We start from the raw sequence: 27933 nt of genomic DNA, 5'->3' as shown, positions 1-27933 counted from the left end.
CAGGGCGTGTCCTGTTTCACCATCCTGCTCAGCCACTTGGCTATGCCACGTGCAGTTTTCCTGTCTGCTTTCCTTACGCATTGCACATACCCAATGTCCACCTTGGAGCCAACTTTGAGCCACAGCTCTCTCAGACGATTGCTTCTTCACCCTGTGATCCAGCCCAGGACAAAACAACCAACAACCAACCAACCAAACAAAAAACAACTGATTTACAAAACAGAAATAGAGTCTCGGATGTGGAAAACAAACCTATGGTTACCGGGGGGAAATGGGAGGGGGGAGGGATAAATTGGGAGTTGGGGATTGACATATACACACTACTATATATAAAGTAGATGATGAATAAGGACCTACTGTGTAGCACAGGGAACTGTACCCATTACTCTGTAATGACTTATATGCGAAAAGAATCTAAAAAAGCGTGGATATATGTATATGTATAACTGATTCACTTTGCTGTGCACCTTAAACCAACACAACATTGTAAATCAACTATACTCCAATAAAAATTATAAAAAAAGAAAAAACAGAGACAGTTGCCCAGAGAAGAGAAACTGACCTCCCTCAATTTCCACCAGCCATTTTGGGATGAAATGCTCCTTTGACAGCCATGCATCGGCACCTGGAAATACAAAGTTATGGTCATTTCCTTCCACTGGCATCATTTCATCACATTGTTCTATTAGAGTACAGTTTTAGAACTAAATTTCTCTTTTGCCCTCCTCTCTGATATTTTCTTTTATACTTCTTTCTGGACTGGTATAATCTGCTAATACCAATCTCCAGTCAGTTAAGTTTATCTTGTCTGCTCCAGACAGTGTAACCCTATCAAATAGAGAGTGATGGATAAAGAAATCAGTGGAACCACTCCACGCCGTACTCCATAGCAAGAGGTTCATTTGCTGTCTCTCACTTTTGTAATGTTCCCTTTTGCAAAAGCTGGGACTTAATCCAATCCCAGTTCACTTTACCTCCTCCGTGTTTTAGAGGTTACATTTTATGGAATGATGCACTCAATGCTAAAGGAAAAGGTAACCAAGCGATTGAAGGGTGAGGAGGTGTGGGTGGGGTATGGCAGGGCTGTTCCTTAAGGTGGCATCAGCCCCTCAAAGCCATGGTCACCCCTCTCAGGAGGCCAGAACTGCTCTGCTGAGTTCTCGAGAGATCAGGGTCTGATTTGAAGGTACAGCTGTGTTTCTTTATCCTGCCATTAACTGTATAACAAGAAAACAGCTACTGAGGAAAAAAATAAACAAAAACTTCCTACTCCAAACCATTTTTTATATGAGATGCTATACCTGAATATGAATGGGGCATATTTTTTAAAATTCTATATCTCCATTAACCTGACTACTATTTTCTCTTATTTTGCAGCAATGAAGATGGAGCAGAAGTGAAAACCCAGACTGGGCTGAAGTTTTTTGGAGTGCTGGTGCTAATCACTTGCTAGATTTAACTTTTATTACTACTTTTTTTCAGTCTTAGTGTTTCCTTTATGAACTACAGTGGAACTAAAAAAAAGTTTCCTGCAGGCATATAACATGGAAGTACTCACTAATACCTGGCATAGGAGACATTTACCTACACTTTCTCCCACCACTGTTAGAGCCTTGAATGCCTTCTATTAAGCTGACAGCAATACTAACATGCCCCTCTGTTTAGAAGCCAAATAAAGAAGAATCACAGGGAAAAAGAAGGATGGGTGTGGCGATTTTTCAACACCAGTTTTATTTAATGCACACATTACTCCCTGAATCAAGTTTTATTCCCCTTCTGCTTAATTTCTTTTTCATGTAAAAAAAAAGAACACCAGCTTTTTAAAAAGGAACCCCTGTCTGCTTTCAGGAGTTTATTGGGGGAGCTCTTGAATGTGAGAAAGTTGGTATTTTCACAAAATGCATGCTATTTTCCTGTTCTGTTTGGGTTCTGTGCTTGATGGGACAGACAGTCATGTTGAGGTGGTGTTGCTGGAATGTTTCTAACATCACTGTCTCTCTGACCATCACCACATGATTCTTGCAAAGGCTACTTCAGAGTTAGTTTGTGCCCATAATCTTGGGAGCAGCCAAAACCATACAGCAAACCACACTGTTGGTGACAATCCTGGAGCCAACCTCCAGCAGGCCCAATGCCCACCATATTGGCTGTGGTCTCTTTCTTTCCCAGCTGCCATCCTCAGTATCCTTTGCTCAACTTCCCTAAGTGGCTTCCTTTTTCTAGCCTCCTACTGGGGCAACACACTAAGGAAGAGTCCACAATAGTTCTGGGACAGTGAGCTCCTGGTAGCAGAGGACTCTCAGTAGAGACTATACCCTTGCACACAACCCATGCTCCCCTGGGAGCCAGCTCTGTCTGAGCCATGGCTCCCTCCAACCACTGCTCCATCACCCCCATCATCCTGCCCAGGGCAAAGCAGGGAGAGTTGCCCACAGAAGAGCCACTGGCCTCCTCATCCTCCACAGGCCATTTTGGAAGGCTCCGTTGCCAGTCATCAGTTGGCACATGGAAATACAAAGTTCTCATCATCTCCTCCATTAGTGTGTGAGGAGCAGTGGAGACTTAGTAAAGCTTTCTGCTCTCTCTCCTCCCCCAAACAAAAATCTCTACCTGCTAAATTGTGTGAGGCATCACTTTAGATTACTGATAACCATCTCTAGCATTCAGCATGCTCTGATCATGTGTCAGGCACCATGAATTTGACTTAACCTTCACAATGAGCCTGTGAGACAGGTAATAGTATTATTCATATTTTATGTTTGTAAGAATAGGCTCCAAAAGGTTAAATCAAGCTAGTAAGTGGTAGAGACAGAATTAACATCCAGGTAATCAGATTCTAAGACCAAGTCATTTATTCAATCATTTGTCCATTCATTTTTGACTTTGAGAATAAAAGGTTGAGTTGATCACACTCCCTAGTTCATTGCTGTTATAAGTTTGGGCAAGACCCCCTCTTCTGTGTACTTGTTGATTGGATGATTGATTGATTAACTTTTATAACAATTTCTATCTTCCCTTCTGCTATAAGCACACATTCTTGTGTTTGATAAATATTCTTTACCTATATATGTTTTGAGGATGTGCATTGTTTTTCTCTGCATATGTATTTAATAAAAGTAAATGACATTATAGTTTATATTTTGTTTCTTTTCTTTTTCCACTTAGCACATGGTTTTTAAGCTCTATCCACATTGTTCTATAAATACCTAGTGGATTGTTTCCTCACAGCTTCCTGGGGTGCTGTCTTCACATCTCACCTGCCCGCCTGCCCCATGGTGAGCTCTCAGGATGCATCCCTCTACCAGGAACAGCTGTGATGTGCATTGTTGCATGTAACCTCCTGTGGACTTTTGTGAGAATTTCTCTGGAATATATACCCAGGTTTAGAATTGTTTAAGTCTGTATGTGCTTAATTTGATGAAATGCTCCCAGACTGCTATCCTCTAGAATGCATGTCCTCATTTTTATTCCCACCAGCAATGTGTTAGGGCTCTTATGTCACTGAGTATCTCTCTACTTGGGAGATATGAGCTTTGAAACCTCAGGCTTTAGCATCTTTGAAGGCAACTTATAAGACAGGAAGTTTGTTTGAATAGGGTGTCCTATTCACCTTAAGTTTTCCAATTCTCAGAGACTGCTAGACCCTCTAACGCAGTGCAGTTGTCACTAAGGTGTTATTGTTTTCATATCATCGATGAAAGCCTTGAATCTGAAGGATTATTTGACTGAGGTCAAATAAGGTAGTGATGGATAAACCTAGCACAAGGCCTTTTGGCTTTCCTACTATGTTATTTCTACCAAAACAACCTGCATCCAAACATCATAGTCCAATCTGTTCAGCTTCTCAGCAAAGATCAGAGTGTTGAAACCATGAAAACAGGATGGACAAGTTGGTTGCAGGGAGAACATGGAGAACAGAGTGATTTTCAGGTTGGTTGGTACTAGCATCAGTGTCCTGAGCAGCTTAGGAGCACAACTGATTCTTGTGAGGAGGAAGGAGGTGGGAGTAGGTAGTGTGGAATAGACAGATGCTGAGGCTGTGTCTTTATTTGGGTTCTGTGGCAAGCAGATTTGAGGACAAGTATTTAGTGTGATGAGTTTACCTGGGAGGTGACCATAGGCATCCCTGGTAATGGAATGAGGCAGTGAGTCAGGGGAGGGAAGGAACCAGTAAAGAATCCATCAGAAGGCCAGTTACTACAGTGGATGACTGGAGCTCATCCCCCTGGAGCTCAACCCCCATGGGGGGCAGGTTCTAGGACACAAGGTTGAATGTGTCTCACAGTTGATTCAACTCAAGAGGAAAGGAAACTGGGGTTGTCATTCTAAAGCTGGACTATCAACCTTTACTCAGCCCTGATTTCTTTCTTTGTAAAGTTTTTGGTTTTGTTTTTTGACTTTTCACGATACATTTCTAATAGCACTCATTATTGTCTTATGAAATTTTAATTTGGAAAAAATGGGTAGTCTCTTGAATATTGTTCTTTATAGTCTCTGAAGAACATACAAGAAGGAAGACTTAATGGAAAGCTTAAGGAATAAGGGGAATTCTCAGGAGTTTATTTATTAAACAAGCAGACAATTCTGCAATTAGGACTAGGAACAAAAATCTTTCTTTAACTCGACTGCCCTGGATTTTCACATTTGAAATAATATTTATCTATTAGAAATTAAATAAACTGTGTGGGAAGGTCATTTGGTTTGTAAGAAGGAAAGATTGTTTTGCTTAGAGCAAGTCTAGAGGCCTTAGAATAATTAAATAATAATTAGGAAATATTACTGAATTTGTTAAAAAAATATATATATATATATTACATTTTGGGGACTTTCCACATATTCCTGTGGTATGTCATAAAATTATATTTCCCTCATGCTTTAGAACATATTATTCTCAATATATTTGACTAGAAATCCTTTTCTTTATTTTATACTTTAATGAACACACTTTATTTTTATAAAGGTTTTCTAATGGATTTATTTGGAATTGTTCAATATCACTTAGGCACCTGAGTCTAGACTTTCCTTAACTGAAAACTCTGGGAATAAATTTTTAAAAAATGAAACTATACAACAGGCAGAGGAAGCTTAGTAAATAATGTAAATAAAAGACAAAATTTTTGCAGGGGGCTACAGATGGTGACTCTGATACTGAACAGAATCTCTAAAATGAAAACAGTGAAAGATTCAACCCAACGGAAAAAAAGAAATCCCTGTGCAATATTTAGCTGAAAGCATGCTTCATGGCAGTACCAATAGAGAGGCAAAATTTTGGATAATAATGGAGATGGGGCTGAAAAACATTCTTCTGTCATGTTCTCCCTCATCGCCAGGCCCCCTTCAGATTAGCAACCTGAATTTGAAACTCATCCTAGGCTCTGACCTGACGCTTCCCTGAGGGGCTGATCCCTTAACTCTAGGGACCTCTATGCTAGAAAATTTGCCATATTCAGGTCTCTGGTGCAACTGTGATCTCAAGCCCCAGGGCTAATCAACACAGCAAAGGGGATGGGGGAGACTTGACCTTAGACTTGAACCATTTGGGAGTCTCAATTTGTGGTTATGAATTGAATGATAAGCTACGGTGAAGGGGACCTGTGCTTTTCACTCTGTCTCAGAGTATGGGGAGAAACAGTGAAAAGTGCTGGGGGACAAAGTGGGAGAGTGGCATGGACATATATACACAACCAAATGTAAAATAGATAGCTAGTGGGAAGCAGCCGCATAGCACAGGGAGTCAGCTCCGTGCTTTATGTCCACCTAGAGGGGTGGGATAGGGAGGGTGGGAGGGAGACGCAAGAAGGAGGAGATATGGGGATATATGTATATGAATAGCTGGTTCACTTTGTTATACAGCAGAAACTAACACACCATTGTAAAGCAATTATACGCCAATAAAGATGTTAAAAATAATGCACTTGACTATCTGGAAAAACGCCCAAAAAACTTTTCTGTTTCTATTGACTGACTATGTGAGAGGTGTGCTTCCTTTAGAAGATTTAAATGGAGCAGAATATCCAAAGCTGAGGTTGCCTGTCAGTTGTGAAACCCAAAGTCACGTTTGTTTTATAAGATACCTTTTTAGGCTTATTACCAGTATTTCATGTCAGGCCGTTTCCTGAGTAGTAAGTGATTTATCTCTACAATTAATAGGAAATATAAATGGAAACCTGCAGCTGACTGAATAGTCCTTTCAGCTTGCATCCTACTTCCATATATGCCTGGAGACAGAATTTAACTAAGAAAATATGCTTTGTACACCTGATAAGGTTATGCTTTGTTGAATTGCCCTGGGGAGTGAGTTTCAAATATTTCCTGAGAAGAGTGTCCTTGGCTGTCAGGGCCAGTCCACACACAACTTCAGTGAAGGTTTTCCTGGCAGACACTTCCTAGTCAGCTCTCAGGACAGGAAAGCTGATTAAGCCGACATCTCAGGCCCTGGGCATTAGCAGTGTCACAGCTGTTAGCACTATCACCAGATTCGGGGATGGGAGTAGGGTAGGCAGGGAACAAAAGCAGATGGGGTGTCAAATCAATCTTTCATTTTTAATCCAATCACAATTCTCCAGTTTCTGAGTGTTTCTCAACTTACAAACTTACATCACAACACTCACACACACACGCACATGCACACTCACACACACACACATTCTCTCCCTCACATACCTATACACACACTAATAGATGCACTGTACATCATCACTAGCAGCTGAGTTACAAGCATTCTTTTTTTTCCATTCTGGTGGCCCTAGAATAATCTAAACTTCCTCCTGAACATTTCAATACAAACCAATGAGTACCAATATGGTGGTTTATGTAAGCTTTTATAGAGATCCAAGGTGTAAGGGGTTGAGACAACTCTTCTCCGCCAGAGTGGAAAACATCTGACATCAGTTTCCCCAACCCCCATCCAGTACTCATGAAGAATCCTTTCCTGATCATGGTCTTGAGCTACGGAGTCTAGGTTTGGGTTCAGAATCTCCCACACAGAGGTCCAGGCAGCCATAATCCAATGGCTGTAGTTCACGTTCAAGATGAAACCTGTTATGACTCCTGCCCTGATGTATTGCAAGTTAGCTCTTGGACAACACTTTCCTCTGTGCTCTTATTCCTCCTCCCCAAGGACCGTTCTCTCTGATTGTCTAAATCAACCCAGATCCCCTGAACTCCCCTTATCCCTGGGCAACTGGGGCTGATGCTCTGGAATCTGCAGTTTAGGGGTGGCTGAGCTTTGAAGTGCTTTCTTCAAAAATGTCTGGACCCCTCTTTAGTTGCTGGAACGAGTACAGGTCAACAACACCACCCAAATGGGGCATCCTGAGTTTGGGTAGGAAACATCATGGGCTCTAGCTAGACCCTGCATCTCTCATTCAGGGTATCTCAACCATCTACATTATACTTGGGGCAGCTAGGTCCTCTAAGATGCATAGAGATTTATGCCTAGAGGGTTGTCCCATGGTTCTGCAGCCAGGCCCCAGTTTTAGGAAATTGGTCTGGTGAATGGATCATTCTGGCTGCCCTATGTGTTATTTCTTTCCCAGAATCATGCAAGATTGGACCTCTACCTGGTGCTGACAGGCTGATTTCTGCTGACTCAAATTGCTTATATAGGTACAGGCTTCACAAAACATAGTCTTCCTGAAATGTTGACACCTTTTGTGTTCTACTGCATCTTTCCTTCCTCCCAATTTCTCAAAACCACTATTTTTTTTTTTCTGCAGAAAAGTTCTCCCAATATTTTGCTTCTAAAATTAAAACTTACTTGTCCTAGTTCCTAGTGCCATTGGAACCCACTGTCATTGATGGTGTAAGAAGAGACTTAATTCTGGTCCATGAAATTTAAGAGGGAATCTGCTCAGGGTCTTCTAGTAAGAATTACTTAGCTCTTAGAAAGAGACACAATGGGGTGGGGGGAAGTCAGCAAGATGGCGGAGTGGCGATGCCAAAACCCAGCCTCTGTGCACCGACGCCAAATTGAAACTCGGAGACAGAGTTTTGGGCGAATTAGAAAAGAATAGCTTTATTGCAGGCGCCAAGCAGAGTCCAGGCAGCTAGTGCTTAAAAGGCCCAAACTCTCTGAAGGCTTTCAGGGAAAGATTTATAAAGACAGGATGAGTGAGGGTGTTTGTGAGGTGTGTGATCAGCTCGTGGACATTCTTCTGATTGGTTGGTGGTGAGGTAATCGGGAGTCAGCATCATCAGCCTTCTGGTTCCAACCGGTCTATGGTCTACGTGCTTGTGAGCAGCACACAGTTAACTTCTTCCACCTGGTGAGGGTTTCAGTAACTGCAAAACAACTCAAAAGACATGGCTCAGAATATTATCTATAGTCCTTGAGGAGGAACTGAAGGTCCTTGACTTTGTTTAATGGCTAAAGTATTCTTGTCTTGCTTGACCGTTTCCCTTTCTTTCTGCATTTTCTCACTTCTCTGATTAAATTTATTCTTTGACTAAAGTTTTTCTACAGACAAAAGGCAGGCGGAGGACATGGGGGTCTATTTTGGAAGGCCTCATATGGTCTCTCTTGGGTACAGTAGGAAGCCCTATTTCCTCCTTCCTGCCATGGAGACACCGATTCAATAACAATACAGGGACCAGTTCTCTTTGTGAGAGATCCAGAAGCCAGTTAAGAGGCTCCCACACTCCAGGCAAGCACAAAACCGGGTGCATCAAAGCCAGTAGGAAAATTCATGTCTCCTACTTATAACAATCTTTACCCTTGGGGTAGTGCCACGTTGTTGAGAGGGAAACTCTCAACTCCTGGCTTCTCCCTGGAGATGGAAAGAGAATACTGGACCTATAGCCAACATTCTGACTTTTGTGGGGCTACTCAAAGGACTGATTTCTGTTTCAAATCTCTTGGAGAATGTATGGGAACTGGAATAATCTAGACGCCTGGGGCCTGCTGAGAATGATAAAAAAGCTGGGTGGTGTGCTGCTGTTTCACAATCCATAATCCACCCACCCTAAGTATATCACCCATATAATCATCCATCGATATACTACTACCCTCACAATAATAAGAATAGTTCAAATTAAACGAGTTCTTATTATACCCCAAGAATTACTGTAACTTCTTTATTTGTATTATGTCATCATTTACTATTGTTATTTTCATTTTACAGATGAGAAAACTGAGGCACAAAGATGTTAAGTAACATGACTAACTCACATCATTACTAGACCTCCTTGGGGTCAAATATTCTTCACCTAAGGAAAGATTTCTGGCTAACTAAGGTAGCAAAAGCAGCTTTCAAGGAGGATGGGTTTGGGGTTTATTAATCAATTGATTCATTCCATTATTTTACAATTTTTTTTTTGTTGTTGTTGTCGAGCATCTGCTCTGTGCCAAACAGTGTGCCGAGCTGGGCTGCAGTTCCCTGCGGACTCTCCGGTTGCTTGCAGACTCGCAGAAAGAAAGAAGTTACCATGGAGTGCTTAGCAGTGGAATGGGGTGTGGTTTCACTGAGGAATGGAGGTGAGGCTGAGACTGAAGGATGAAGTATGGTCCACCAAGGCCAAGGAGGATGGACGGATTAGCAGAGAGGGCACTGCAGGTGTAAAGGCATTGGGGGCACAGATGAGAAGGGTGCATTCTAGGAACCATGGAAAGGGTTTCTGAGTCTTCCTGGTATTTAAACTTCAGCCCTTTCTTTGCAGAACCTATTTAAGGACGAGTGACATTAGAAAAGCAAAACCAAACCAAAGCTAAAACCAAACATTTGCATCCAAAGTGAACCTGGAATAACCTGAACTTGCAACAAATGACAGTCTCTCATTCTACCTCTCTGTCTCTCATTTTAACTGAATTACATACCGAGTCAAAAAATTTGGGAGAATGAGCTGAAGGCTATGAATCAACCTGAATTGAAACTAAACTACGTTCTGGCTTACTCAGTGTGGAACTGGAGGGCTGAGTTAGTGCCAGTGCAAGGGCATTCATGGTTTCATGTATCATTGTATTATTAAAAGTTTCAAAGCAGCACTATTCACAGTAGCCAAGACATGGAAGCAACCTAAGTGTCCAATGACGGATGAATGGATAAAGAAGATGTGGTACATACACACAGTGGAATACTACTCAGCCATAAAAAGAATGAAATAATGCCATTTGCAGCAACAAGGATGGACTTAGAAATTATCATACTAAGTGAAGTAAGCCAGACAAAGACAAATATCATATGATATCACTTATATGTGGAATCTAAAAAAATGATACAAATGAACTTATTTACAAAACAGAAACAGACTCACAGACATAGAAAACAAACTTATGGTTACCAAAGGGGAAAGGTGTGGGGGAGGAGAGATAAATTAGGGGATTGGGATTAACGGATACACTCTACTATATATAAAATAGATGGTCAACAAGGTCCTATTGTAAAGCACAGGGAGCTACATTCAATATCTTGTAGTAACCTATAATGGAAAATAAACTGAAAAAAATGTATATGTATACTTTGCTGTACATCTGAAACATTGTAAATCAAGTATACTTCAATTTAAAAAAAAGGTTAAAATTTTTAATTAAAAAAGTTTCAGAAAAGAGGGGTAAAAAGGCTCCATCACAGGAGGGGATTGAAAGACTAGAACACCATATGGCCACAGTCCCTGTGTTGGGGAGGAGATCAGCCTTGGTGAACTGAAATCTTCTGTCCAATTGTTTTCCCTAAAATAAGAACATTAGACTATTCTCAGAACCGAACAACAGTTGAACATGACTATTTCATTAAGGCTGAGGACCTCTGGAGGCTCTGAGCTGTGTTTTGATAACTGGCTTTATACTTGAAGTGGCTGGTTTGAGGACTGTGCCCTCTGACCTCAGATCTAGGGCCCTTCCCCTGCCAGCATGGACTCGTCCTCTATTTGGGGACACACTGGTCCTGCCTTAGGCTCAGCCCTTTCCCTTCTCGGTGTGCTGGTAAGAAGTAGGACAGTGGCTCTACCCCTGACACTTGGTGTGAGTGTGGCTGAGTCAATGGTTCTGTTTGGGTCTCAGTTTCTTCGTCTGTGAAGTGAGGATTCTACCCCTTCCCTCACTGAGTGATAGCTCAGAATCTTCCTGGAATTTATACTCAGAGATTCTCTGGTTAATATGTACCAGATAATGTTTCACTAAGCAAAAATGATTGAATGAGGTTGTTAACCCTGGCCACTAGGCCCAGGGAACTGTGGTCAGAGCTTCAGAGTTCACTAGCAGACTATTCATTAACCAGGCTGGCTGTCCAAGTCCTGACTTATGTGACATGATTTTCCTAGGCAATGGTCAGCAGAAATCCTGAGCTAGTTACCAAGCATGTCTTACAGATTCCATCACTACACGGTCAGTCTTGCCTTTATACTCCCAGATCATGAGCTTTTTCATTAACTAAGGCTTTTCTCCTTTCCTTCTTTCCCTGATGTTTTCTCCATCTATATGATTTACTATATTATTTGTATTTTATATTTTGCTACCCAAATTCTTCAGAGCTTGAATTTTTGTTTCCTTTCTTATTCTAAAATGCATTTCTGTGTTCATTTCTCTGAGCCTGTGCTCTAGAGCCCGTGAGCCACAACTACTGAGCCCGTGAATCACAACTACTGAAGCCTGCATGCCCAGAGCCAGTGCTCCACAACAAGAGAAGCCACCGCAATGAGAAGCCCGCACACTGCAACGAAGAGTAGCCCCCGCTCGCCGCAACTAGAGAAAGCCGGCACACAGCAACGAAGACCCAACACAGCCAAAAATAAATAAATAAATAAATTTATAATAAAAAAAATTGATTTTAGGAAAGTTATTACTTCTTTTCGGTAATTTCACATCTGCTAAATGGAGAAACTATAGACCACTTTATACATAAAAATATTGCTGTGAGGATTAAATGAGATAAGTGAAAAGAGCTGATATTGTACCCTACACAATAAAGATTAGTTTTCTTGTGCCTTCCTTCGTATTACCAAGAACAAGTCCCATTAAGCGTCTTTGTCCTTCATTTTTCCTTTAGCGTCACTCATACTCAGCCAATCTCTGCATCAGATACAGGAAGGTGTACACCATGTTTATGCTCATTCATGGGTGTTTGAGGTTGTGATTCTTTTATTCTTCAAAGTCTATGACATACACAAACAAGTTTGAGAATTATAGCTATGCTTTCCACCTTTCTTGTTTGAGGTGAACATCTATTAAGTTACCCAACACATACTCTTTTTTTTTTTTTTTATAGACTTTTACTTTTTTTTTTAAAGTATTTATTTATTTATTTATGGCTGTGTTGGGTCTTCGTTTCTGTGCGAGGGCTTTCTCTAGTTGCGTCAAGCGGGGGCCACTCTTCATCGCGGTGCGCGGGCCTCTCACTATCGCGGCCTCTCTTGTTGCGGAGCACAGGCTCCAGACGCGCAGGCTCAGTAATTGTGGCTCACGGGCCCAGCCGCTCCGTGGCACGTGGGATCTTCCCAGACCAGGGCTCGAACCCGTGTCCCCTGCATTGGCAGGCAGACTCTCAACAACTGCACCACCAGGGAAGCCCCATACTCTTTTTTTCTAGGAACTCCCAGCCTTCTACCTACACAGTTCTTGCAGGGGCATTGGTACACATACAACTGTGGTGAAGCCCCCAGCTCCCAGTTCAATTGTACAGAAACAAAACCCTAGCTCAAAATATAGCTCAATCCACATCTAGTTGGTCATAATGAGCACATGTTTCAGGCTGGACTAATACGTTTCTTCCCCATAAATTTGGATTTTGACATGAGAGAATTAATTTCACCTCCTATGTAGGTGGCTGGATGTTGAATTGTCTCAGAAGCTTTCAGGGTCCTTTTCCACACTGAATACAGATAAACACAGAAGTGTGATTTGCAATGAGAGTCAAAAGAAGGAAAGGCATAGAGGGAAATATAGGTGAGAGGGACTCATCTGAATTCCCTCTGGCTTTGCAGCCACTGGTCCCACTGACTCCTAAGCGGCACCTGCCTCCCTGCTTACATTAGCTCTCCATGTGCCCTTCCAATGATGTTCTTATTTTTACCTTCATTAGTTCAAGTTGCATTCTGTTACATGTAACCAAAAGAAGTTTAACTGACTGATAGTGATATTAAAACTCACAGCCGCAGCTGCTTTGGTGGCCGCAGCAGCGCTTAGAGACAAAAGATCTCTTTTCAAAGATTTCTTTGTACATATGTTTCCTGCAGCAGCCTTTACTCCTAATAAGTATTAATATGTATGTCCATGTTCTAATTATATTCAGATATAGGTTTTCCAGGTTACTTTTAGCTTAGCTTAGACTTATTAAGGAGGGTGGTTTGTTAGAATAAATTGGAACATTTTGGGGGAACTTTCATTAAAACACACCCTAAGAAGAGATTGCCTGGGTTTAAAGCAGAGGACTCAAACTAGGGTTCAATCACCATACTCTTAGAGTCCATTTAAATCGCCTCACTGCGTAACAACCATAACCCTTTCATCACATTAGAGAACTAGTGTGTAGAGTAGAAAGTGTGTTTCATAGAAATAACAGAAAGATTCCTCAGATATGCAGAAAATAGTCAGTGTTGTATTGTAATATTTAAAATCATGGATTATAGACTAAAATGTCTTAATCTGAATTATGATTTTGACACTTAGCAACTGTGTGACTTTGAACAAGTTATTTAAACTCACCTGTAAAATAGTAACCTTTCCAGTAGTAACGTTCTAAGATGCTGTGAAGTAGTACATGTAAAATTATTAATACATGGTCTGGTTTAGAGTAACAGTTCAAAAAATGTTGTCTGTTATTTTGATTGTTATAGCTATGTAGTCCTTAGCCAGGCTTAGAAATTCATGTGTGCCTCAACTCCTAATTGGAATCAATATCTTGAAGTTATTTACGATTCTAAAGTCTATCTTCTTTACTTATATATTTCTGTGTGCTGGTTAACATTATTTTTATTGTATGCAGAAAAAATTTATACCAGTCAAAGACAAGTGATATAAAAAATAATTTTCTGTCTTTAGGAGATTAGAGTCTGGGCAATAGTTAAAGAAGATTAAAAAATAAATTGCTAATAAACAAAAAATAAATACATTGAATGTATACCACAAGTGCAAATATTTACTATATGTACATGGGTCTAGCCTGTTTTTCTTATTAATCCAAATGTGTGGATTACTGGTGAAAATGGAGGAGACCAGTATCTCAGAGTATACATTTTAACTGAAATTAAAAGAGAAGAGGCAATATTTGCAGCAATATGGATGGACCTGGAGATTATTATACTAAGTGAAGGTAAGTCAGACAAAGACAAATATTGCTTACATGCAGAATCTAAAAAAAAATTATACAAATTAGCTTATTTACTAAACAAAAACAGATTCACAGACTTAGAGAATGAACTTATGGTTATAGGGGGGAAAAATGGGGGGGAGGGATAGACTGGGAGTTTGGGATTGACATATACACACTGCTATATTTCAAATAGATAACCAACAGGGATCTAATGTATAGCACAGGGAATGGGAAAAGAATTTGAAAAAGCATAGATACAAGTGTATGTATAACTGAATCATTTTGCTGTACACCTTAAATTAACACAACATTGTTAATCAACTATACTCCAATACAAAATAAAATTATAAGCAGTTCCTAACTTTCAAAAAATAAAAAATAAAAAAAAGAGAAGAAGCAAGAGTTTAAAGAGATAGAAGATGGAGCTCTTCAGAACAGGAGAAATATTGTAATAGACCTGAAGTCAGAGGTGGAGATACTCTGAATGTCTTTCAACAAATAATGTTTGCACACCTGCCATGTACTATGCACTTTATTAGTCACTGAATTTGCAAAGACAAATAAAAATACTTACTGCTGACAGGACACTTATACTCTGGAGCAGCAGACACATGAATAAATGTGACGTGGGACATTTTTTTGCAAATACGAAACCCACACATTTTCATATCCTTCCTGAACGTGTTTCCTTGCAGCTCTTCTGCAGCTCAAGCTGAGCCTCCAGGCTTCTTGTTTCAAGGAAGAAAGTAAGAAATTGCTTAAAAAAGAGGTCACTGATTGGTCTTAAATTTTAAAGCTGGCTTTCTTGACCTTTGTAGGTACTCGGTAGCTCTGCAACAGAGAGAGAAAATGATTTTCTAAATTACTTTATTTTCCTTTGTTACCAAACCAAACTTGTGTCTATTCACCCATGCACAGTAAAGCCAATCTACTGACACTGGGTCGATATGAAGGAAAGTGCAGTGTTTATTGCAGGTGCCAAGTAAGGAGTCCAGGGCAGCTAAGTGCTCAAAACATATGAATTCCCTGATGGGAATTCAGCAAGAATTTTTAAACGCCAGGTGAGGGAAGGGCATCCCATGGTAAGTGGTCAGCTAGTGCACAGTTCTCTGATTGGTTCATAGTGAGGTAACAAGGGTTAACATTATCAATCCTCAGGCTCCAGTAGGTCTAGCGGCTATGTGCTCATGATCATCAAGTAGTTAATTGCTGGGGGTTTGGTATCTGTAAAACAACTCTGGAAATGTGCATCAGGTACTATTATCTGGGTACCTCAGAGAGGAGCTAAAGCAGAGGATATGGGGGAGGGGTCTGCCCCAGAAGACTCCCTAGGGTCCTGCTCTATGTCCTTAGCATATCCAAAGATAAGTGGAAGACTTCACTGAAGAAGCAGAGAAAATCTCAGGGTACTGGGGGAAGATGGAGAAAGCCAGCTGCTACCCCTGAGGTTGGTGAGAGAAGAGAAGGGAAGGATGTAACATGGGAGAGGCTGAAGATCTCTGGACGAATCCTAGCCTTCAGCTTGCTGCCACATCCACATGCCCTATAAGTGATGGGGTGGAGGTGCAATAGGAGGAATCCAGGGAGATCTCTGTCTCCCCAAGGCCCCCATGCAAAGTTCTGAGGATTCAGAGGTTCCCAGGTCAGAAGAAGGTGCTAAGGGCCCAGGGTGCTAGCAAGGGCTATGTTCAGAATTAAAAAAACAATGTATTTGAGCTTCAAGCCCAGAGCCAATAGCTGGGATCACAGATTTTATGGTAGGTCCATCCTGTCACTCCAAATGGTTTTCACTGTATATCTGAGAGTACTCAGGACCCCACTTCACAGGGGACTACAGTGCAATTTGATAAGATTGCATTGCTCAGAGTCTGGGTAAGTTCATTTTTTAAAAAATTAGTTTTATTGGAGTATAGTTGATTTGTAGTGTTGTGTTAGTTTCAGGTGTACAGCATAGTGGTTCAGTTATACATATGCATATATTCATTTTTTTCAGATTCTTTTCCCACATAGGTTATTACAGAATATTGAGTAAAGTTCCCTGTGCTATACAGTAGGTAGGGTTTTGAGGGCAGAAGGAAATATATATATCCCCTAACTCAGTATGGACTTGATGAAAGAGCCTCTTTAGATTGTGATGTTCTTTGTTGACTTGATGTGATCTTCACGTCCTTAAGGATGAGTAGATCAGGTAAAATCAAGGAGGTGGGATTGGCATTCCAGGCCTCAGACATCACATGAGCAAAGGTCTAGAAGGACTTTTCTAGGTGCTGTGAGTATTTCAAGTGGCTGAGGCACGTTTTAGGTTCCCCCAGAAATGGAGTCGAGGACAGAGATGTCAGTGTAGGAGGTTATTGGAAAGTGCGCTCAGTTGACAACACCTGTCAGGGAGAGAGGGAGGCAAGACTGGGCAGCGGGAGAAGTTGGGATGTGATGAAGTTACAACAGGGATCTCGGGCTCCCACATAGTGAGTTCTAGAACCAGGATGGGTCTTTAAATGTATCACAGATTGAAGCAAGGAGAGGTTCTTTGTATCTTCCACTGACTTGGATAATGTTGCCCGGAGAGCAGGGTGGCAGTGAATGAGTAAACTAGGTTGAGGCAGCTTCCTTTGGTAGAAGGAAATTCTGGAAAAGGGTTTCAGCCATAAGCTGTTAGCTGGCCACCTTCTAGTGACTCGAGAGAAGGGCCCGGGACTTGAAGGGGCTCCGAGCAGCACAGCACCACACCCACTACAAGGAGTGAATTTGTAAAAGGTGCAGTTAGAGAGGTAAGCACATACCAAGCAATACAGGGTCTTATAAATCATATTTGCAGGTTTGGGCATTTTGTTTTAAAGCAATGGGGAGCTACTGAAGGATTTTAAGCTGGAGGTTAAGTCAACATGATCATGTTGGTATTTTTAAAGGATCACCATGGTTGCTGTGTAGAGAATAGAATGGAGAGAATACTGGGGGCAGGGAGCCCTGTGAGAAAGTGGCTGTGGTCATCAAAGACAGAGGTGATATGAGTTTGAATTTACTAAGTGGGGGAATAAAGAAAAGTGGACTGATTAAGGAGATATAGAGAAAGCAAAATTAATGCTATTCACTTATGCATGGATGGAGTGTGGGGGTGATGGAGAAAAAGGGATGAAGTCATAGTTTCTGGCCTGGGAATCTGAAATTGGACATTCAGTTAAAGACGATGCTGTGTGGTTTTTATTTCCTGTTCTTTTTTTCTGCCATGTGGACAACTAGACTTGGCAACACCCTTGCAGTGAGGAGAGACCGTGTAACCATCACCAGCTAATGAGATGTGAGTGGAGGTGATGACTGCTACTTCTGGGATGAAGCCACAGAAAGCTTGGAGCCATCCTCTCCTCTCTTTCTTCCTCTTTGGCAAGAAGCAGGGAGGCCATATGTGGAGATGGTAGAACCACAGAATCAAAGCAGCTGAGAACCCTGAGTCACGCCGTGGAGGGCAGCTGCTCTGGATTGTTGCCCAGTCAAGAGAGGACTTTGTGTGAGTTGGAAATAAACTTTATATGTTATGCTTTGAGATTTTGGGACTGTTTGTTCATACAGAATAAGGCTAGCCTATTCTGACAAATATTGGAACATAGAAAGAGTGTGTGTGTGTGTGCATGTGTGTGTGCATTTTGGTGTGTTTGTGTGTGTGTGTTGTGGGTGGGAATGGAGGCAAAAAGAGAGGGGAATGGAAAAGGCAGAAGGTAAATTTAGTTTTACAAATGTTGAGTTTAAGATCACTGAGAGATGTTTAAGTGGACGTATCCAGTATACAGTTAAAATGTGGGTGAGGAATTTGAAGCAAAATCTAGATGGGGCTATAGATTTCAAAAGGCATCATAGCCAATAAATGAAGCCATGTGAGGAATGAGATTCCTAAATAATCTGATCTAAGATCATCTGAGCATATCATTTTCCTGGGAATGGTCTCTGTTGGTTGGTTGGTCCTTTAGAGAAAGCAATAGAATTCCAGAAAACTTTACCCTTTACTTTCAAAATGTCATAAGTCAATCTCAATATTGTCATACAGTATAAAGCAATTTTCTCTTTTTCCCTTCTTCATGATACTGTAGGCATCTGGGTGCCTGAATCTAAGTGGAATAACCAACTTCCACCGCATAGAAGGGCAGGCAATCCAAAAAATTACTATTAAAAATCTGCAACTAGTTTTTATCTAAGTGATGTCTCAAACTCAAACTAGGAGTTGTTTTGAAAAATTATCTAAAAGGAACCTTTGAACATAAGTGCCAATATATTATTGTGGACAGCTATAAAATAAGCTGAATGTCATTATTTTAGACACAGAAGCTAGGAGAGCTATTTGGTGGTGTAAATTTTACACGACTGAACTAGACTTTATAATGCTGAAGATTTTGTTGCTTTGGGGGTATAAAAATATAAGACAGAATCTGATACTAATTCATTAGATGTGATACCGAGCAGGACCTAGTTTGGCTCCTGGGCACAAAAGCCATTCTGTGTCCCCTGTTTCTTGATTACAGGAAATAGGCTTCATTCAGCCTCCATGACCTTCCCTGAGTTCCAATGGGCAGGTTCAAGCATTTATTAATCAGGGAAAGGAGGGGATGCAGAGACAAGGGAGGAGGAGTCAAGAAAAAATAATGCAGCCTTGGGGCAGGGTCCAGGTTCCCCCTCAAGGGATACACATAACAATATCTTTGGGCTGTTTTGCAGATACTGAAACCCCCACCAGGTGGGAGAAGTTAACTGTACGCTGCCCACAAGCATGTAGACCCCAGACTGGTTGGAAGCAGAAGGTTGATGATTCTGACTCCCACTTACCTCACCATCAACCAATCAGAAAAATGTTCAGGAGTGGATCATGCCCTCTTTGAACCATTACTATAAAACTCCTCACTGCCCCCTCTAGGTTGGGACACACAGTTTTGAGGACATTAGTCCACTGTGGCCCTCTTTGCCTGGCAAAGCAATAAGGCTATTCTTTTCTACTTCACCCAAAACTCTGTCCCCAAGATTTAATTCAGTGTTGGCGTACAGAGGCCGATACAGCTTCAGATGGTCATTAGTTGCCTAGACTGACTCTGAGTCCAGCAGTAAAAACGTATGGGCATCAGATTTGCACCATGTTGCAGGAGGGGCAGAAACATGGAAGAAGGTTCAGCTTGGCTCATGGTCTTTACTGTTGATGTCCTTCACACAGACAGCCTGCATGGGAGAAAAATATGCTGAACTGGTCTATTTATTGTCATTTCACTTAGAAACTGATTTGCAGAAGTATTAAGTGACTTCTAAAAAAAATACACCAAAATATGAGAGCTAAAGTCGAAACCCAAGTTTGGTCCTCTTTAATTCCAAACCCAACACTTTCTTTTCTTGAACACACTGCTGTGAATGAGATCATTTCAGGTGTTCTATTTATATCCCTCTGTATTGTGGAAGGGGTGTGTTCCTGTTTCTTTCTTTCTTTTTTTTTCCTTTTTTTTTTTTTTTTGTTCTTGGAGCTTTGAAATATTTTAGAGGCAGTCCTTCGTCTCCAATCTCCCCTTTGTTTGTGATAATGGAAACACTTTTCTTTCTCTCTCCTGGTTTTCACTAGAGCAGCTGCTCAAAATGATTCAGGTTTTCCAATCAGCTGTGGTTCCTGCCTCACGCTGGGGAGGGAAGGACCCACAACATACGATGCCTGTAAAACACACAAAAAGGTGCCTATTTATGATGAGAAACAGGGAACCCTATCCTTGCCTAGAACTGTCATCCCTCCCTCAACCCACACACAACCATCTCACACAGTGTTTTATCTCATTTGCCTCATTCTGGTCTGATTGAACATCATCATTTTCGAATGGGTTGTTACCACTGTCTCTGTGAGTAAATGGGAAGTGAATACCCTCAGGACCCCCGCTTATGAATACAAACTCCCTTCTATTCTAAAAAAAGAAGAAATAGATTGCCGAATATTAATAGCCCACAAGAGTTTAGAATTTAAGGTTAGACAATTTAAGGTCTTCCTAATGCACATTTTTATCCAAAGATGAATGATAGGAAGGGGAGGGGTGGAGCAAGGGCATAATCTAGAGAAGAAACTAATATATATTGAGTGGCTATTATATATCTGGTACAGAAACTTTTCTTTTTTTTAAGTTGAAGTATAATTGATTTACAATGTTGTGTTAATTTCTGCTGTACAGCAAAGTGATTCAGTTATACATATACATACATTCTTTTTTTATATTCTTTTCCATTATAGTTATCACAGGATATTGAATATAGTTCCCAGTGCTATACAGTAGGACCTTGTTGTTTATTCATTCTATATCTAAAAGCTTACATCTGCTAACCCCAGCCTCCCACTCCATCCCTCCCCCAACCCCCTTGGCAACGACAAATCTGTTCTCTATGTCTGAGTCTGTTTCTGTTTCATAGATAGGTTCATTTGTGTCATATTTTAGATTCCACATATAAATGATATATATGGTATTCTTCTTTCTCTTTCTGACTTACTATAGTTAGTATGATCATCTCTAGTTACATCCATGTTGCTGAAAATGGCATTATTTCACAGAAGCGTTTCCACTTATAAATTTTCAATTCATGGACTCTCACTCTGTGAATGAAATTACGATGCAATTAAAAGCACCCATCACCAATAGATGGGGTTAGTAGTAATGTTAGGTCATTTTTGGTCATTGTGTTTCTTGAGTCATAGACAGGAAATCTGCCACTCATATGTTAGTTTTGAGATAATTTATGATCATGATAAACCCCATTCTGGTAGATAAGTACAAAATAAGTGCCGAAATGAAAAAGACATGATGGGATGGAAAGTAGAGATAATTTTTATAAATTAAAAGTGATAAAGAAATGGATGAGTATTGCACAAGTATATGGAATGACTCATTTTTCAATGAATCCAGAGGACATATCACAAATCATGAAATACTTGAAGGAAGGCCCTGGGTCTGTAACATTGAAATTAATAGACAAGAGATGAGAAAAAGTGATTGAAAAAATGAAACAGCTTTTGAGTGTGTGGTTCCAGCAGCTGTTTTTGAGTTTTACCATATTTCATACTGTACCAATGAAATCATCATTTCTTGGGATAAGACCTGGAGACTGGTTTACTTTTATTTTTTATAATTTTTACTTCCCCGGTGATTCTATTCTGCAGCTGGTGTGCAAACCACTGGGTTAGGAGTTCAGAGGGAGGTGATGGGTTTGTAAATGAAAGGGCTTTTAAACATTAGGTGTACTGGAATTGTACATTTAGGATGATTACCTCAAGCTAGTGGAGATTCCACAGGCTCAAAGCTTTTTCACATTTTGCAAATTAAAAGTAGTGATGAGGCAGTAAACGCTATTGCCATATTCTAGGAACGCCCCTTTCACTTGTGCAGAGATCATTGAGAAAGTGGCTGGCCTTATTCACACATTTTCATATAGATGAAACAGTTGGGTTTTGAAAAAGATTTCCAAATAAATACAAATCAACAAAGAAGATAAGATTAGGTTTAGTTTTAAGTCAGTTTAGGAGAATGCATTAGGACCACAAGCTGAAACAGTGGAGTCCCTTTGGATTTTAAATACATTGGCTTAAGATCAGCATTTTGTGAACTAATCCTTTGCAAGGAAAGGAGTTTCTGAATGTTTCCAGTACTTTCTCACAGATTACTTTATTTAATCCTCAAAACAACTCTATAAGGTTGGTATTATGCTTCCTATTTTGATATGTGAGTTAACCAAACCCGTAAGAAGATAAAATAACTTGACTCATGTCACGTGGCTGGTAAGGAATTTCAATCTACTTTTGACTTGAATCCAAAGCTAAGAATCATTCTGATATACCATGATGTCTCTCATAAAACAAATATCTGAGGAATATTTGGAATTTTCATATAGTTTATGAAAAAAATTATTAAAAAAACTTTCAGTATAGCCCATGAGGTTCTAAAATAAAATTCCTTGCAAACACATTTACAAACACATTTAGACTATTCAAATAGCTTCCTTCCAGAGTCCTGCCTTAGCCCTGGCTGACCATGGGCACTGTCATTCATGTTCATGGCTCTTACTATACGTTGATGACTTGCAAATCTAAACTCTAGCAAAGATGGAAGTCAGTTTCTCATTAGACATCCCCATCTGGAGAACCCACCAGAAAATCAAACAATAGATTCCAAACTGAGCTAACTTTTGCCCCAAACTTCTTCTTCTGTAGCTACTGCTACTAGCTAGTCATAAGTGCAAGAACCCTGGAACTCACCCTGGGTGACCCCTATTCCTTTATCTCCACATTCAGTGAAACATTTTATAAGTATTACCTACTTCATATCTCTCTTATTTTACTCTATTTCAGAACCACTTTTCAAGGCCAAGTTCTCATCATCCTTGCTGAGACTCCTGCAATAGTTTCCCAGTCTCCAGTCTCACCCTCATCTGATCCATCCTCTGTTCTGCTAGCATGATGATCTATCAAAAAATGCCATCCTGACCATATCCTTGTCTTGTTATGAATTTGGAATAACTTCCTGTCCCAAGGATTCATTAGTTAAAAATGACAGATACTGACTATGGTTAATCGAAGGTCTCCCCAAAAGAATTTTTTGAAGGATATTGGTATTCACAGAAATTAAAGAAAAGCTGACTAACCAAGGATCTTGGTCAGTACCTCCTGGCCAGTCGTGGGGGTGCCAGTATCTGAATAACTCATACCAGTCACTCCACTCAAGATTCAATTCTCAGGAGAGAGTGACGGGCTCAGTTTATGTCACATGAGATCTCCAGAAGTGGTGAGATGAAGACCTATGATGGTCACCTTCACCAAGACTCCATGGCTTGGAGGAAGAGCAGATCCCTAAAGGAAAATGTATGTTGTTACTTAAAAAAGTTTGGGGGTGAGGGAAAAAAAACTGACTAATATTCCTTCTTATTTTTAAAGTGAAGTCTGTACTTGGTGTGTCCTTGTCATTCAAGATCCAAAAGTATCTGGCCCCTACCAATTTTTCAAATGTGTCTTGTGTTATGTTCTGTTTCTCAGTCTAGAATTATATCTACTTTACATGACAAATATCCTACTTACTAACTTTAAGCCTCAAATGAAATGTCATTTCCTTAGCAACATCCTTCCTAATTCCACCAGGAAGGGTTGGCCACTGCATTCTTTACGCTCTTATTAAACCCTCTGATGGTCTCTGTAATAACACTTATCAAGGCTCCTTGCAAAGATGTTTTTACAAGCTGGCTTCCCTGGATATACTGGGTTGTTCTGTAAGGATTAGGTTTAGGATTTAGGTAAGGATTAGGATTAGGATTAGGTTTTAGTCTGTGTATCCCCCAAATATAGTAGTGCCTGGAGTACATTTGAAGTTTTATACATATATTATTATTTTTTGAATAAAATAATGAGTGACTAAAACTGCCTTTTCTCAAAGCGTTGCTCTGCTAAAAACATGCTAAGAGAATTGGATAGCAGGCCTATTTCTTATTTTCAACTGCCTCATGTGAAGTAAAGCATTAATTTAAAAAAATTTTATTAGCTCTAGAGGATAACTGTTTGCATCCCCTATTGTTTCCTGTTTAAATATATTGAAATTAGAATTTTGATGTGAAAGAAAATTTTGTTCTCACTCATATGCAAACTTTTTCCTCTAATAACTTTTTTTCTGTTAGCTTTTTCTCTGTTGTAGTCTTTTATGATCGCCTTTGCCTTCCTGCATTTTCTTTCATTTTCTTTGATTTTTTTTTTCTTTCTTTTTGGGTCTTATCATTATGAGATTTCATAGGTTCCTCCCCTATTTACATCAAGGCAAAGAATGGGCGGCATAATCTTTGTAGGAGGTCTTTGAACCAGAGTGGAGACCAGGTGGGAGGTAAAATGTGGCCTTGGTCAGGGCCTCTCTTTTCCTTCCAGGCCCAAATTGGATGCATTCTCTTGGCCCATTAGAGGTTTGCTTTGGTGCCTATTGATGTAAATGAAATATTCCCACTAGACTCTCTTAATCTGCAAATGCATGCTACATAAATAGCTGTGCATGCAATTCTGTGTTGGAAAAAAATTTTTTTTAATGGAAAAGGATGTTGACATTGCTATTTCAAAAAAAGTAAAAGACAAGGGGAAAGTAAACCCAAAGTATCTGTTTAATTACTGTGAGAGGTGAGAAGATTTTGAGACAAATTGCTACATGCCTAGACCTGGGCCCAGCATCCTGAACTATTACTCGTTAGGGAGCTATTGTAAGATTCTCTTTTCCATTTCATGGATCTACTAATTTTTTACTTTTTTTTTTCCAATTTTCTCAGTAATGTATAATTAGAGACCAAGTCTGCATTAACTGGTAAACTTCCACAGAGGAATAGGGTTTCACTTGACTGTTTTTACAATGTAGAACCAGTCAGTGAAAAACCCCATGATCCTTTGCTAGATCTCCACCCCCTCTCATATTCTCCCCACCTCAGGAATCACTGGGTTGGAAAGAATCTGGATAGATTATCCATGTCATGGGCTAAGGGCAGGGTTTAGTCAAGATGACCAGGTGAATACTTAAACAGGAAGGCTGGATGGGGCAGGGATGTGTGCCCTGATCTTGGGGTCAACAGCTTCATCATTGGCTGTGAACTTGCATAGTCACTTGAGTCTTAGTTCTTCATCTGTAAAAATGAAAATAGGGCTAATAAATATAATTTCTACCATTATGGACTACTGCAAGATCCAAAGAGATTATGTGCACTCTCTAACACACAATGTGTATTGTGTATTAAATAGACATATATATGTACATATACAGACATATATTGTAATTACAATGTATAAAATCTTCCAGTCCCTCTTAGAAACCTAATCCAAAGACAACTACACCTTGTAGGCAAAAGTTTTCTTTATGTCTCATTGAAATTCTTTACTCTAAAATTTGAGTTCTCTCTCTTTCTCTCCCTCTCTCCCTATTTTTGCCTATTTAAATATATCTAAAAACTTCCAGTTATAGTACTACCCTCTTATCCACAGGGCATACATTCTAAAAGTCCCAGTGAATGCCTGAAACCTTGGATAGTACCAACCTGTACGTATAATACTATGTTTTTTCCTATACATACATACCTATGATAAAGTTCAATTTATAAATTAGGCACAGTAAGAGAATATCTGAATTGCCAGTATCACTACTCTTGTGCTTTGGGGCCATTATAAGTAAGATAAGGGTTCCTGGAACACAAGGACTGGGATATCCCAACAGTCGATCTGATAACTGAGATGGTCACTAGGTGATGAATGGGTGGGTAGCACATACAACCTCGGCACGCCAGAAAGAGTGATGATTCATATATTGAGTGGGATGGAGCTAGTCAGCGTAAGATTTCATTATGCTACTCAGAACAGTGCACAATTTAAAACTTACGAATTGTTTATTTCTGGAATTTTCCGTTTAATTTTTTCAGACCACGATTGACTGTGGGGAACTAAAACCACGGAAAGGAAAACTGTGGATGAGAGGGGACGATTGGATAAACGTGACTAAAATTTCCAGTGTCCAGTCCTTTTTTGTAGCATCTAGCTAAGATCTAATGTTAAGACAAATTATTTGATTGACTTCATTCTTTCCTAGGAAACATCCAAAGGTACTGATTTCCTCCATTGTTCCTGTGTAATGAAGGTAGTAAAAATCACAAGAAGAGGAAATGCAGCACTTTCTTCTCATCGGAAATGAAGCTCATCCAAGGAGAATGGTCATGTTGAAAGAGGGTGTGGCATGGTCAACTCTAACCTTTCTAGTTATGCATACATTACACCTCCAGTTTTTGAAAATCCACCCCAGTATTTATGTATTACAGTTATTGATTATTATGTCAAAGAATCATTTATTGGAGATTCATCTGATCAAACTTCATGTAAATCCAAATTGCAAGTAAATATGAGCATTTTATTTTTTTTCTGATTTCTTGTTAGTTGTTTTAAAATGTTTGTAATGTGTCAATCAGCGTTCATTGCCAGTGTCATTATGGACAATTTTGGCCAGATAATTCTTTGTTGTGTGTTCTGTCCTGTGCATTCTAGGAAGCTCTGCAGCATCCCTAGCCTCCATCCACCAGATGCTTGTGGTTCAGACAATCAAAACAGTCTCCAGACGTTGCTAAACTTCTCTTGGGAGGCAAAGTCATCCCCTATTGAAAACTACTAGTCTAAAGGAATATATTAGTAGTAGAATTTTTGTCAAATATGTCACTTGCAATGTGAAGTTTCTTTGCAGGGATATTTGAAAGCTTTCATCAATTTTGAGACAGTGAAATGATTGAAGTGAGATAGTATAATCAGTAGATACACTTAAACTGTAATATTTAACCATGTGCTGTAAACAAGTAAGTTAGGGCACCACTGTCAATCCCTTCTGACTGTGGGGCTCCCACTGTTACCTCAGGGTGAGAGTTATGTGTATGTGGGTATCAGAGACAACCCATCAAAGAATAAGGAGAGTGGGGTACTTATACATCAACTCTTCCATGCATTATTTAAAGGGCTTCTTCTGGGTTACAGGGAGGGTGTTAATTCTTAGCACTTCTGGATTGTTCTGCAGTGGGACCGGGGAAGGAGGGAGCTCTGATCACTAACTCATAGGGATGCAATTTCAGCCAGCTTGTCCTAAAAAGGTATGGATGATGGGAATATGGACAGAGTGTCAACAGCATCTGCTGAATCCTACTCAGGGGCTGAAGTCACTGGATGAGAAAAGGGTTGAAGATGTATACGAACCAAGAGATAAGTGAAGGACTAAGAGAAATGGTGGAAGACTAAAAATCATAGATGGAAGAATTCCCCAGGAACAGGATGACACCTCATCTTCTGAGTCTGGAAGGAAGATGGGGAGGATGGCTGCAAATGTAGATTGGTTTATGAGTTTGATGACAGGAAGGCATGGGATTAACATTTGCTGTCTTTGTTTTCTTGGTAACCTCTGAGAGAATGTCTTCCCTAGAAAGTGACGCTCTCTAGGAAGTTAGGAAATCAAGGTTTGTAATGGCTCCAAAGGGAACAAGTTAAAGCAATATGAGCAGCACTTAAGAGCTTAGCTGAGACCAAAGTCAAAAAATTTGTGGTGGGGCTTCCCTGGTGGCGCAGTGGTTGAGAATCTGCCTGCCAATGCAGGGGACACGGGTTCGAGCCCTGGTCTGGGGAGATCCCACATGCCACGGAGCGGCTAGGCCCGTGAGCCACAATTACTGAGCCTGCGCGTCTGGAGCTTGCGCTCTGCAACAAGAGAGGCCGCGATAGTGAGAGGCCCACGCACCGCGATGGAGAGTGGCCCCCGCTTGCCACAACTAGAGAAAGCCCTCGCACAGAAATGAAGACCCAACACAGCCATAAATAAATAAATAAATAAATAAATAAATAAATAAATAAATAGGATGCATTTCAAATAGTAAAAAAAAAAAAGACAACTGAGCAATTTATTAAAAAAAAAATTTTTGTGGTGGTAGCAATTCTACGAGCTGGTGGATCATCTCCAACAGTACCCGATAGACATAGTACAGGGGTAGAAAATGCAAACTGTAGGTTTCATATATTTATTGAATAAATGCTTTTTGAGTGCCTAATATGTGTCAGGAACTAAGTGATGAAGATAAAATGGTCAACAGACAAATTATACATAGACAAAATTCTATGATTTTGTAGAGCTTTCTGGAGAGGAAATACAGAAAATAAATAAGACTGATA

The 27933-nt window shown here is 40.2% G+C and overlaps 1 protein-coding gene across 1 annotated transcript in view; it reads left to right on the top strand.

Annotated features, from left to right (window-relative positions):
• The window catches only part of MLIP (muscular LMNA interacting protein), a 171768-nt gene extending 145987 nt beyond the window's left edge, over positions 1-25781 (top strand). Inside the window, exon 14 of the mRNA XM_068559179.1 lies at positions 25662-25781. Within this exon, the coding sequence (XP_068415280.1) occupies positions 25662-25781 (120 nt within the window). The remainder of the gene's footprint in view (positions 1-25661) is intronic.
• The last annotated feature ends 2152 nt before the right edge of the window (positions 25782-27933 follow it).

Source organism: Eschrichtius robustus, chromosome 12 (genome assembly GCF_028021215.1).
Source record: "Eschrichtius robustus isolate mEscRob2 chromosome 12, mEscRob2.pri, whole genome shotgun sequence".
Taxonomy (NCBI): domain Eukaryota; kingdom Metazoa; phylum Chordata; class Mammalia; order Artiodactyla; family Eschrichtiidae; genus Eschrichtius; species Eschrichtius robustus.
Note: the sequence above shows the minus strand (reverse complement) of the source record. Positions and strands in the feature narration are given on the sequence as shown.